The sequence below is a fragment of the Dama dama genome, chromosome 7 (genome assembly GCF_033118175.1).
Source record: "Dama dama isolate Ldn47 chromosome 7, ASM3311817v1, whole genome shotgun sequence".
NCBI classification, from domain to species: domain Eukaryota; kingdom Metazoa; phylum Chordata; class Mammalia; order Artiodactyla; family Cervidae; genus Dama; species Dama dama.
Window position 1 is genome coordinate 21,650,609 of NC_083687.1, and position 13,204 is coordinate 21,663,812.

General features: G+C 41.4%; 1 protein-coding gene across 2 annotated transcripts; it reads right to left on the minus strand.

The window, feature by feature from the left end:
• Positions 1-799: 799 nt before the first annotated feature.
• Positions 800-12,634, minus strand: ENPP5 (ectonucleotide pyrophosphatase/phosphodiesterase family member 5). Of its 2 annotated transcripts, none has more exons than XM_061146859.1 (4): positions 12,546-12,634; positions 8,742-9,606; positions 7,351-7,527; positions 800-3,370 (listed from the first exon to the last, which is right to left on the minus strand). In XM_061146859.1, the coding sequence occupies exons 2-4, from the start codon at positions 9,568-9,570 to the stop codon at positions 2,943-2,945; spliced, it is 1,434 nt and encodes a 477-aa protein (XP_061002842.1). In that variant the 5' UTR covers positions 9,571-9,606; positions 12,546-12,634; the 3' UTR covers positions 800-2,942. The 2 variants fall into 2 exon arrangements, with proteins under 2 accessions (XP_061002842.1, XP_061002841.1); XM_061146858.1 differs by lacking the exon at positions 12,546-12,634 and adding an exon at positions 12,407-12,545.
• Between the last annotated feature and the right edge of the window lie 570 nt (positions 12,635-13,204).

Genomic DNA, 13,204 nt, shown 5'->3' on the forward strand with positions numbered 1-13,204 from the left:
ATGAATATTCATTGGAAGGACTGATGCTGAAGCTGAAGCTCCAATACTTCTGGTCACCTAATGCAAAGAGCCAACTCACTGGAAAAGACCCTGATGCTGGCAAAGAATTGAGGGCAGGAGGAGAGGGGGGATGAGAAGGCTGGATGGTATCACTGACTCAATGGACGTAAGTTTGAGCAAACTCCAGGAGATAGTGAAGGACACAGGACAGGTGTGCTGCAGTCTATGGGGTCACAAAGAGTCAGCTGCGACTTAGCAACTGAACAACAACAACAATAGATTTTCTAGAACTAGGTTCTTCTAAGAATCTGAAACTAATAATAGGATCAGTTCTAATTAAGAGGTCAGAAAGCATCTTGCAAAGCAGTTTTCAATTTAAATGGCAGGTGACGAAGGCAGAAGAAATTGCAAAACATACCCTGAACAGGAAAAATGGTATCAATTAATCAACTTCAAAACAGTTGATAGAAGATGGCGGGGAAAATATGTCAGTGTTGTGGTGGCTGTGGGCAGTGGAGGGGGTGGGTGGGATTCCATTCTTCTGACCTTTTAAAAGTTTTTACTTAGAGTCAGGAAGATTAGCCAGTCTCCATTTTATTTCTGTGTCCTAATTTGTGTTGACTGTACACAAAAGTTTGACCAGAGAGACATGCAGGTAAAACTGGAACAAAAAACTGTCAAAACATGATAAGTGACAAGGTTTTCCCAGCAAAGTCTAAAATTTTATTTTCTTTCAGGTAAACTCTTCAGCTGCTATTTTACAGGAAAATAAGTATCTGTAAATAAAAGAACCATTCAATAATCAAATCTTCAGATCAGAGTTTTAATGATTTCATCAGCGTTAACAGAATTTACTCTCTTCTTACCACTAAGGTCATCATAGCACCCTCTAAAATGAATTTAAGACAACAATTAGTTTACATACACAGATTACACTTGAATAGTAACTGCTTTTAAATAGACCAGTTTCATCCTCAAGTCATTAGATTTGGCATCTCAATCACACAGATAAGTTCATTGCTATAAAGCAAGCCAATATGAGTAAGTTGCGTGTTCTTTAGAATCTAATCCAGAATTCAGACCTCCTGAGGAGTTTGCTATCTATTATCTCATGTCTGTTTCTGAATCTATACTACTGATATATTTCCAGTGATCTCATTCTATCCCATTAAGAGGATGTATAAACTTAAGAATTAGGTGCTAACACTCTTTATTGGCATCATTTAAAAATCATTCACCTGATTTTAGAAAGCACTTTATATTTTTCACTCTGCCACTTTTGTTCTTTACCTCGAACTTATTGTTTCTTTCTTGAATACTTTTGCAATTTTACCTACTTTGCAGGCGGGTACATAAATATACACAAAATCACAGTATTATCTATGGGCCACGTGTCTATAAACTGGTTTCTGTTTTCTTCAAGGAAAGCTATTCTTTCTGGGGCTTCCTCTTTCCTCTAAGAAACCACCGGTAATACCACCCTCTCCCTAACCAGACTACTTAAGAGACCAAAAGCACAGCTTTCCATGGTGGGAATGAGGAGCTCAGATGACCAGGCAGGTGAAAAACCCTACTCAGGAGATAAAGTCTTTTGTGAATGAAAAGTCCTACTGAGGAGTAATGTCTATTTGTGAACCTGGATTCATCTTTGATTCCACTGAGCATTTGGTGAGTGGATATTCAAATATTTCAAGGAAACAAGGCTATAATCTCAACTTCTCTTATTTCAATACCTGTTACCTCTAGGTATTGTCTCGCTAAATTTTGCCACTAGGCACCCTTTAGCACTGTCCTGGGTACATTGCAAACACTGGTCCTGCCTAATTTTTTTCTCCCTAAACTCCTAATTATTTCCCCCAAGCTCCACACAGTTCTTTTCAAGGATTGTGTGACCAACATTTTCCCCAATATATTTTGTGCTCTCTTGCAATTCTGGACCTTCAAATGCTCAAATCTAAAGGCTCTGTCACTACAGGTTACCAGAAACAAAACACTTTTATCTAATCTGATTTTTAACGCAATTAATAGTGATTTATTTTTCAAGGAAGCAAATAATTACAGAGCAAGAGAAAACATTGCTGAGATGATGCCTGATCCCTTCTACCCTTCTAGGCCAGTGCTAGACTTGAGAGGAAGCAAATGTATATTCATGGTATCTTTATTATCAAAATCAGAGTAAAATAGCTACATCAGGAAATAGCAATAATGAATGTCACAATGGAAATGATATGCCTAGAATGAATCCAGCAGCATCTGGATCTCTGTTTTGGGGGGGAATAAGATGAAAACCCATGTCATATGGAATGAAATATGACAAGGAGTGCTCACAGATGCACCCTGCTTTGGGAACGCATCTCTCTGAAATCCAGCATTCAAAGGTCATCACATTTCATTTTCAACAGTTTTCACTTTCTTCCCGTTCTCCCAATGTAAGGAGATATATTTTTATATTATTCAGGAATTATTAGAAATTTCATTCCATTAGAACAAGGAATAACAAGTATTCTGGGACATAGGTGCAAAATTTGTCTTTTTCCACTGAATTGTAAGACATAATTGTCAATAAAGTGCATTTCACTTAAAAGTACCATTAGGAGAGTAAAGTGCAATATGTAAGGTACTTCAAATAGTGCAAAGTTGCTAAATATATACATTGTATGTGCCAAGTCCAAATAAAGCAGGATCTTATCTACCGGAAGCCAGAGAGAACAATGGAAACATACTTCCCCATCTTTCATCCTTTGCAGGTCAGTGTATTTTGGTCCATGTGTGTGTGTGTGTGTGTGTGTGTGTGTGTGTGTGTGTGTGTGTATGTGTGTGTGACTGCCCTTGTATATATACATAACTGCTAATGGTCTGTGCAAATGTCTGAAGCTAGTTCCCTAGAATTTGAAACCTTTAAACACTGACATAAACTATGCCATCTCCACATCACAGAAGCATTAGGCTTGTAATAATGGTTGAGATATTTCAGCCTGAAAATCTGGTAAGGCAGGTATTTGACTTCGAATTAAATGTTTAATGAGAACTATTAAAAACACAATAACTATAATGCTACCAAGAGAGACCCCTATGAAATAAGCGTATGACTCCTCTTGTTCATTTTCTCTTGGTTTCACACTACCATGGAGGAGAGGAGGGATCTGGGTATCAGGACTTGCTCGTGGAGTCGGTGAAACAAGCAGATCCTGAACGTGGCCGAGTGATCCGTTGTGAGGCAGGGCGGTGATGTTGAGCAGGTGGCAGAGCAGGGGGTACAGGTCTGTAGAGTTCATGGCTGCTTTTGTGAAATTTTTTCGAAAGGCAGGACCATGGGCTAAGAAAATGGGATGCATTTCTGCTAATGCATTGTCGTACCCGTGGTTGCCTACTGTGAAGATAAAATGCATGAACAAGTGAGCCAAGCAGATGGTATTAAAATGGAAATAACTGTATCATCGAATGCTGGACTTACATGCAAGTTTTATCTAATTTGACTTTTTAATAAAAGAATCCTTTACACATCATCTCTGCTGTGGTCAACATCACGATTCACTTCAGGAAATGAGAAGTCAAATGACCACAAATCTTTCCCACAGGCCACAGGAAGAAGGGTAAACTTCCCTGAGCCAAGTCAGGGGAACATGAAAGTGATCTTTTTTTGTTGGCAGGTAAACTAATTTTCAGCAATTACTTGTCAGATACCTACTATGTTCCAGTTACTGTTCTAAAGATAAAGGGATAAAGGTGCCCTTAGTCATGAAGCCAATAAATTCATAAGTTATCAGTTGACTCATTAGAAAAGACCCTGATGCTGGGAAAGATTGAGGGCGGGAGGAGAAGACGGTGACAGAGGACCAGATGGTTGGATGGCATCACCGACTCAATGGATGTGAGTTTGAGCAAACTCTGGGAGACAGTGAAGAAGAGGGAAGCCTTGTGTGCTGCAGTCCGTGGGATCACAAAGCGTTGAACACAACATAATGACTGAACAACAATCAAAAAAATAAAGATCAGGACTTGTGGGTAAAATCTTGTCCTGTTTCAGATCAGGATGCAGCTTAGCACTGTATGCTTTAGTATGGCTACAAAAAAAGTTAAAAACTTTCGGAGTCTTGATAAGTCAGAAGAAGATACAAAATTGAAGGGATGAAAACCCCTGCATAATAAAAGCTGCCTTTTATTTTATTTTATTTTATTTTTCTAAAGCTGCCTTTTAAAGGCATGTGGGTCTAGCATAATATCAGGGTTCTACTGCCAGTAAAATGGCAACCAAAGAGAACTGAAAGGCTTTATTTTAAAGGTAGTGAGAATGACCGGCAAATCGGCCTCTACTGCTTGTGTCTGCTACCAGGAAATGTGCAATGGGAACACAGAATTGGAAAAAAAAAGTTCTAAATCAATTCCTCTGAGAGTCATCTTCTCAGAGTAATTCCAAATCTGCCTGGCAAAATCCATCTAAAGGAGTCATTTTTAGTGCTATGATTCTTTTGAGTTTCTTATTCAAGTGGAAATAATGCTGGATTTATGAATCACTAGGAATCATCTGACTGGGGCTGTGCTATTCTACTCAATCAACAGTAACATTGGGAAATGTGCCATTATATAATTTGTAATTGGATGATTGCTGGGCTCCTGTCTGTGAAAAGTTGGATCTAGACTCTAATCATGAGGCAAAGTAAATCCTATCACACTTCTTACTAGAAAATCAGACTTGAAGTGAACTCATTATGACTTATAAAACCTTTCCCGTGAAGAGGGACTTTTTCTCCTAGTGGTGAATGCATGCTCAGTCACTCAGTCTTGTCCAAATATTTGCAACTCCATGGACCATAGCCCACCAGGCTCCTCTGTCCATGGAATTCTCCAGGCAAGAATAGTGGAGTGAGTTGTCATTTCCTTTTCCAGGGGATCTTCCCAACCCAGGAATTGAACCTGGGTCTCCAGCATTGCAGGCAGGCAGATTCCTTACCACTGAGCCACCCGGGAAGCCCTTCCTAGCGGTAGCCCCTACCATTAATGCTTGATCCAGCAGACAGTATTTAATAATGGATGTCTAAGGGCAGTGTTCTCAAACTTGACCATGTATGAGACTCTGGCATAGGGAGGGTGGGTGTAGATAAAAACACAGATCTCTGGGCTCCACCCTCTCAGTTCCCAGTTTAGCAGATCTGGGTTGGGCCCAAGAATCTGCATTTCTAATGAGTTCCCAGGAGATGTGGATGATGCTGGTCCAGGGAACACTTCTTGAGAACCGCTGCTGTTGGACAATTAGGGCTGAGTTCTCTTCTAGAACTCAGGCTGAGAAGGACTGTAGTAGCCAGTACTTAATTATTTCGTTGAAAAAATAATTATGTTGAACATAATAATGTAACAGAAATAGGAGCACCATTAAGGTTTTAGATTCAAAATAGGAGTGACCATCTATTATGTAATTGTAGTTCACTGAACCAAAGTTTCAGGAGAGCCACTAGCATTTATGTTAATTGTTCACTGTAATTCTGTCTCTTCAGAGCAACTTTTTGCTCTGAAGCAAACTGCAATTCTGTCTCTTCTTTTCTGAGCGACTCCTCTCACGTAAGAGTCGCCTGCACAATACATGAAAGCCTGAACATATGAAGTTGGTAACTATTCTCATGGCCAAACAAATTATTTTTTAAAAACTTCCTTAATACAGCTCTCCTGGCCTGATTAAATATTGGTTTACAGATTATTACCCGTATGTAAAATCTGTTTTAAGGATCTGAACCCATCACGTATACATATACCAGTAGGACTCATTTATGCTCTACAAATGCCACTGCCAGCTAACTGCTATTCTCTTCATCAATAAACATGATGAGAACCCAGTTCTATCTAAAGGGACATTTTTTTTTTACTATCTCAAATGTATCAAGGACCAGTGCCTAAAAGAGCATTTCTAGTCAGTGTTGGCACCATATGCTTCCCTCAACATTCAGTAACAATGGGAACAACCCCCAGTGAATTGACTGGTAGTGCGTGTTAATGTCTCTGTCAGCCAGGGAAGCAGATCCCATGCTAGGCAGTTTAAGGGAGGGAATTTCAAATGAGGGATAGTGCTGAAGCTCAGAAGTAAACATGAGATGGCAAGGTTACCCCATGAGTAGACCAGTGGGAATAGTCCCCAGTGGGAACCTCAATGGCCCCCAGAGCTGGAGAGACAGAAGGAAGAGGTGGGGTCACCAGAGCCCCAAAGGCAGGACTACACAGTAGGAGCTGAGGCCACAGACAGGGAGGTTGTCCAGAGCTGGGATCACAGAGGACATGAAGTCACAGGCTAGGGCAGACAGAATGGGGGACAAAGACCCTGGCTTCTGCCAAACTCCTGCCTTCCATGCCTCTACCAAGGTTCTCTATTGGCCAAATGGAACCAGAAACTAGTTTACAAAGTAGCTTCGGAAGTTTAGTCTGTAGGGTTCTGTCACTGCTGATACAGTGCAGATCAGGGTAAGGGTGGGCGGGCAGTTTGAGAGCAAATATGCAAATGGCAGGCACAATAAAGATGAGTTACATCCTGTGGATGACTTCCATTTGACTAACTTGTTAAAAGCTGTATGGAAAGGGAAAACTACATGTTATGGATGGCTCCTCTGTCCATGGAATTCTCCATGCAAGAATACTGGAGTGGGTTGCCATGCCCTCCTCTGGGGATCTTTCCAATCCAGGGATCGAACCTGGGTCTTCTGCATTGCAGACAAATTCTTTACCATCTGAGCCACCAGGGAAGCCCCTATAATGGATGGCAGAAAGCTCTTTATTTTGTATGCTTGAATTTTAAATAGGATTTCCATCATCTTCTAAATTTATATAATGGAAATACCTCCATAATTATACCACTTGGTATTCATTAGGAAAATATATCTTGATATACTTCTATCCATGCAAATATGCACTTCTTTTTAGAAACGTTTCCAAGGTATAAAGCAAAGCTGGCCTATATTTTGTAGAGCCAGAGGGCAAAAGAAACTAGAAAGCTGACAAGTGCAGAGAAAAATAGAGATGACACTTTTATGAGATCAGAGTATGAAACAGATGCAAAAAATGATTCAATTTACAAAACTCAGGTTTTTCTCAGGAACATAATGGTTGTAATTAGCAGTATAGGGCACGGTGCTTATCTTTGGTCTGATGACTTCAAGAGTCATTTCACTTTTAGGAGGTTACCTCATTTTAAAGTCCCAGTAAATCTTTATTGGGATATTTATTGGATTTTTATTTAGCTATTAATGTATGACACTAGCTAGTTATTCGATCGGTAAACAGAATGTTGAATACAGCAGAAACAACCCCCAGTTGGCCTCCACTTTAGCAGATGATGCAGAATGGGGAGAAAGACTATAACATACTCACATAGAAAGTCATCTGACTTATTCCGTAAAATATGCCAGCCGTCGTCAGCCACTGCGAGAATGGGCTGAATTCGACTGTTGTGTTTGTAATGCCATCTTTCCGGAATCTCTTCCTTTTTGTAAACAGTCAGATTAGGATGAGCTTGAGCTAGTGCTTCATAGACTTCATCAAATTTGCCTAAAACAGAAGGATGAGGAGAAGCAGTCAGAACAAGACTGTCACCACCACAGCCAAGAAGCAACCATGGCAACAGAGGTCAGTCAATGAGGACATCCTACTGATGTAGACACTCAGCAAGTTCAAGGTAGTGAAGTCTTACCAGACAATTTAGAACCCCCTGCCTGCCCCCGCTCCCGGTGGGGGAAACTGAGAAATAATCTTCTCTTAAAATAAATTCACCTTCAGAGAAGACATTTTATTGAACCAGAAATCTCTAAAGACTTAAATACACATGTCTGTGCGTGCATGAGTGTGCTAAGCTGCTTCAGTCATGCTCAACTCTTTGCAACCCTGGGGATGTAAAACTTATAAAAAAAAAAGTCTTTTTATTTTATATAGGAGTATAGTTGATCGACAATATTGAGTTCTTTTCAGTTGTACCACAAAGTGATTTCAGTTATACATATACAGGTATCCATTCTCTTTCAAATTCTCTTTGGGGATGTTAAAAATATTTTGAGTTTGTTTAAAACTCAAAACAGAATCTACCTTTAAAACAGAAATAATGAATGACAGATTGGTATGAGGCTTTGAGATGAGGTTTGTAAAAAGTTTAAGGCCCTAAAGCCTGTGCTCCGCAACAAGAGAAGCCACTGCAGTGAGAAGCCCTCACATCACAACTAGACAAAAGCCCACACAGCAGTGAAGACCCAGAACATCCAAAAATAAAAACAATAAATTTTTTTTTAAGTTTGAGATACTGTTATTACTTCCCTTGCTTATAGGTAAGAAAACTAAGTCTCAGCACGAGCAAAACTCTCTCTTTCCTCTGCCCCACTGCTTCCCTATTAAGCAGATCTAACAAAGGATCCTCTGAAGGCTTTAGGGCTTCCATAAAAATCACTGTAACTCCATGCACATTTTGTGTGTATCTTCCCACCTCTGTTTCTCTGTGAGTGAAGGCTGTAGCTTTTCATCATATCCAATGACTCCAAAATGGTTAAATGCCACTACCATAAATATACAGAGAGAGTATCAGTTTCAATACTGTAGAAAAAAGTAAAAAATCTGACTCCGAGAGAAGTGACTTTGTCTTTTCAGAGACTAAGGATTAAATCCAAGAATATTACCATGAACAAAGACAAGCACAGAAAGACAGAAACAAAAGTCCCCCACTCAGTCACACTGGGCACGAACACCCACCCCCAGATCACCACTCAGCTCAGGCTGACCTTCCCTGGGCAAGATGGCGGCCACTGGCGATTGGTCAATCAGGGTGTAGTGCTCTCTATCCAGATATTGGTCAAGCTCTATGATCCTTTCCTGGGAACACTGCGTCATTCCATGGTCACTTGTGATGACTAGGTTCAGAACGTTCCACAAGTTTGCCTTTTTTAGCATGTGTATGAGATATCCTAACTTGTGGTCAATATCTGAAATGACAGGCCCCATGAGCGGACTGTCTGGTCCCAATTGGTGGCCCATATCATCAGGTTCCTCCCAATAAAGAAGACCAAGATTGATGGGCTCTTTTGACGTAAACCATTCAATAATTTTGGCAACTCTCTCTTCAAATGAAACAGAGTCATTGTAAGGCATGTAGTGAGTGGGAAAGCTCCCGTGTATTTTGACATCTGTTCCGGGCCACATGGCCGCACCACTCGTGTGTCCTGCTCTCTGATTTGTGATCCATATCGGCGTCGCTTCTTCCCAAAACTCAGAATCATAAATATCCATGTCATCCAAGGAGAAAGATTTGTTCAGAATAGGGTCATACATGTCATTTGCCACAAGGCCATGATTCTCAGCAAAGAGGCCAGTGACCAAAGTATAATGGTTAGGGTAGGTCTTTGTAATAAAAATATTAGTAACTTGCTGCACCTGGACACCGTGTTTCATAACATAATGAAAATGGGGTGTTGGAACTCTATATAAATAATCCCAACGGAATCCGTCAAATGAAACTAGCAGAACCTTTTGCTGGTCTGATTGGAGAGAAAATGTAACTGAAAATGTTAATGCAGCAAGCATGAAGGACACCCGGAGAAGTTTTGAAGTCATTTTTCAAACTACTTGATTGCTTCAGTGTAAGACAATCTGTATAAGAAAAATATAGAAGTTAATGGCAATAATTTTGTTTTGTATACTTTACCCAAAACGGAGAATGATGGCGCTTAGTAACCCCAGTTATAGTATACATCACAGTCTGGAAGGTTTATGTTGTAGAATTTCATCTTAAACAAGAAAGATGGGGCTCTCTATAACAAAGCTAAGAAATACATTCACACTTTAGAAACTGTTTTAGTTTCTAAGAACTTACCACAACATTTCCTCAAAGAAATTATGTAAATTATCTCCCCAAATATCATTTTAAAAGATGAAATAATTTGCATACAATTTTTCAGAAACATTTTCAGGTTGACACAAACTTCTGGCTCCTGCTCATGGACATTTATATATGTCCAAATATTCCAGGAGTTGGTGATGGACAGGGAGGCCTGGCATGCTGCAGTCCATAGGGTCACAAAGAGTCGGACACGACTGAGCAACTGAACTGAACTGAACTAAAATACCCGTGGACACATTCATCATTAGTGTTAGACAGGCTGTAGGAACCTAGCAACAGGAATTAGCACTAGCAAATCAAAAATAATATTTTTAAAAAATACATATGTAAACCTCCATATTTCAATGGCAAGGCCTTATGTTTGGTCCATCATAGAAAGAGATTAACTTGGTGCCTTGAAGTGACATAAAAATTATGACATTCTAATATATTTGTGAAATGTAATCGACATTCATGTATTAATAATTAAAGCATGCGTGTGTGCTAAATTGCTTCAGTCATGTCTGACTCTATGCAACTCTATGAACTGCAGCCTGCCAGGCTCCTCTGTTCATGGGACTTCCCAGGCAAGAATGCTGGAGTGGGTTGCCATTTCCGTCTCCAAATAATCAAAGCATGTTGTTGTTGTTGTTTGGTCACCCGGTGGTATCTGACTCTGAGACTTCATGGACTGCAGCACACCAGGCCTCTCTGTCTCTCACCATGTCCTGAAGTTTGCCCAAGTTCATGTCCATTGCATCAGTGATGCCATCTAGCCATGTTATCCTCGCCCTCTTCTCCTTCTGCCCTCAATCAAAGCATAGTCTTCTTTAAATAAAACAATTAGGTTCTGAACTAAGTATAACTAAATGTAAATCTGAAATTTGATGCTGACCTTCCTAATGTTAGTGGCTTCCCTGATGGCTCAGTTGGTAAAGAGTCTGCCTGCAATGCGGGAAACCTGGGGTCAATCCCTGGGTCAGGAAAATCCCCTGGAGATGGAAATGGCAACCCACTCCAGTATTCCTGCCTGGAGAATTCCATGGACAGAGGAGCCTGGTGGGCTAGAGTCCATGGGGTCACAAAGAGTCAGACAAGACTAAGTGACTTTACTTTCATTTTTCCTAATGTTAAAATTCATCAACATTTAATCTTATCAGTGGTGTGTGTAGAACAGGCACTTCCCTCGATTAAATAAATCTCTTGGGATCAATGTGGTTGTAATTGTTGTTGTTCACCTGCCTCTATTTCTAAAAAGCTTTTATTCAAGAACGCTAATAAGAGATAGTATGAAAAACAATACATATGTAAATTTTGTCAGTTCTCAACGGTTTGCAAATCCAATAAGGATCTTTTGTTCTTTCCCTCTGCTGTTCATTCTTGCATGAAGTTATATATAAGCCCACCAAACCTGGATCTAACTATATTTTGTGCCAAGAAATCTCTTGAATTCAGTTTTTGATATCTTCCTAATTTGAATATGCTGAAGACATTTTTAAATCTCAGAAAAAGAACCTGTCTTGCCCTCCTATTTTATAAGTGCTGGTAAATAAAAAGTGCTTTGGCATGCCTGCTTTGCTATCAGGGACAAGAATTCTGCTTCTGTTTTGTTTTGTTTTTAACCATGATTTCAGCATACCAGAACATTACTTAAACTGAAATTGTTGTAGGTATTGATCTCCAGACAATGACTCAAAAATTAAATTTAAAAAACTATTCCTCAAATGGCAAGAAACTTCCCAGTTCTGGAAGGAACATGAGTAATCAGTTCCAATGAGGAACTGCAAAAATATTTACTAGCATTTCTGGCTAAGAAGGGTGGTTCTTCCTCTTCCTCTCTTCTCCTTCACTTTCTTAACACAAGAAAGGATATTATGAACCAAATATAATTTAAAGCTAAAAAATGAATCAGCTACATGAAACATCTGATTTCTCCTCTATTTTAGTAAATTAATTCAGCAACTGTAATAAGCAGGACCGAACTGCTTTCCTGGGACAAATGCAAACAAAGGCTAAGCACTGCCTCAAGCTTAGGAATGTTTGCTAAGAGGAACCAACGTTATCACATCGATGACATAAAGCAACAAACAGGGAAGAAGGGGTGGGGATGCAAGAAATCTGATTTCTTTTTTTTCCAACACAAAGTGCTTCATGGCGATGTAGAATCCCTCGTTCTGGGTCCAGCTTTCACTGGGCTGCTTTCCAATTCCTCACCCCTCCAGCCCTTCCCCTACAGACAGCCTTGGAAATCTTAAGGAAAGGGGTGCCAAGAAAGGAGAGGAGAGAAAGTGAAGGATGAGTAGGTGTGTGTAGAGCGAACGGACGTCAAAAGGAGGGTGATGCGTCTCCCCATCGTTTTCACCGGGATTTCATCCTAGCTCCGGGAAGGATCTCGGCGTAGGATACGTTCCCAATTTGTAGACCGCCCGCCCGCCCACCGAGGCCAGAAGATGCCCTAACGTGGGCTCTGTACAACTGTGTAGTGGAAACCGGAGGGAGGATAGTTTGGGGGTCCCTAAAGAGGCAGGTGGGTCCCGGGGAGGCCAGCCTCCCACTTCCCCCGACTCTTACCCTCGCGGCGATCCGCTCAGTCCGCATCGGCTTGGGGCAATGGAGGGAAGGCCTTGAAAGGGATCCCTCCCGCAGACCCGGGGCAACTGCCAGGAGGCGGCGGGAGCAAGGGGTGCCCCCCAAACCCACAGCCGCTCACCTGCTCGCCAACTCAACGCAGAGCACCTGACCAGTACTGCACCTGACCAGCGCTGCACCTGACCTGCACCGCCTACCGGCTGCAGGCCCCGCCTCTTGACTCCTATTGGCTACGGGACAGAGGGAAAGCCGGGCTCCTGGGAGTGGCTGCCCCGCCTGTCAATCAGTGGGGCGGGCACTGCGGGATTTGAAGGGTGGATCCGGCGGGAGCCAGGGGAGTGAGGGGCGACTTGGACCCAGCCTGGAGGCTCCAGGGGCAGGAAAGAGAAGGCGCCCCAGGGCTCGCTAAGGACCCCTCTGCCGGGTCACAGAACCATTCTGCATTGTGCCTTTTCTAGACGGGCAGTTATGCTGTGGTCAGTGATGCAGAGAGGTCATAGCGCGCTACCCCCAGTAGCGAAAACCCCCCGTTTTCGTTAAAAGCTGCTATTCTCTTACCCGATTTCTCATCTCCAGTTTTCTTCTGTTTTCTGATCACAAATGGGTAGCACCATACACTTGACTTTGCTCCGAGGAACACCCGAACACCCCAGGAGGTCAATGGGAGGATGCAAAATCTAATTTAAAAGGATTTAATTTTACTGTTCCGGTTTTTGCAATGTCAGGTCTCTGAGGGATCTGCAATAGTGTGGCACCTGAGAATAACCATATTACACCAAG